This window comes from Eimeria mitis, genomic scaffold (assembly GCF_000499745.2).
Source record: "Eimeria mitis Houghton genomic scaffold, Emh_scaff900, whole genome shotgun sequence".
NCBI lineage: Eukaryota > Apicomplexa > Conoidasida > Eucoccidiorida > Eimeriidae > Eimeria > Eimeria mitis.
In genome coordinates, this window is record NW_013576622.1 from 14,094 (window position 1) to 14,422 (window position 329).

The window sequence follows — 329 nt, forward strand, 5'->3', positions numbered from 1 at the left end:
GCTGCTCGGTTATACATCCGCCTAGTTGCAGCAGCTGCTGCAACTGCTTCTGCTGCTGTTGCTGCTTCTGTTGCTGCATCCTTGCTGCTGCTGCTGCTGCTGCTGCTGCTGCGGCCTTAACACCTCATCGGCGGCCGGTGAGGGGCCCAGCAGCGGCGCGTCAAAGGCCTGGGGGCCCCCCATGGAGGTTGAAGTTCAGGGGGCCCTTGTAGGCTGCTGCTGCTGCTGCTGCTGCTGCTGCTGCTGCTGTTGCTGCTGTTGCTCCTGATCCTGCTGCAGCAGCAGCTGCTGCTGCTGCTGCAGGAAGAATACACTGATTAAAGGATAAA

At 60.5% G+C, this 329-nt stretch overlaps 1 protein-coding gene across 1 annotated transcript in view; it reads right to left on the minus strand.

Moving 5' to 3' along the window:
* Nucleotides 1–195: 195 nt before the first annotated feature.
* EMH_0024970 (uncharacterized protein) overlaps nucleotides 196–329 on the minus strand; it is a gene marked incomplete at both ends in the record, with an annotated part of 472 nt that continues 338 nt past the window's right edge. The window contains one exon of the mRNA XM_013502378.1: nucleotides 196–327. Coding sequence (XP_013357832.1) covers nucleotides 196–327 — 132 coding nt within the window. The remainder of the gene's footprint in view (nucleotides 328–329) is intronic.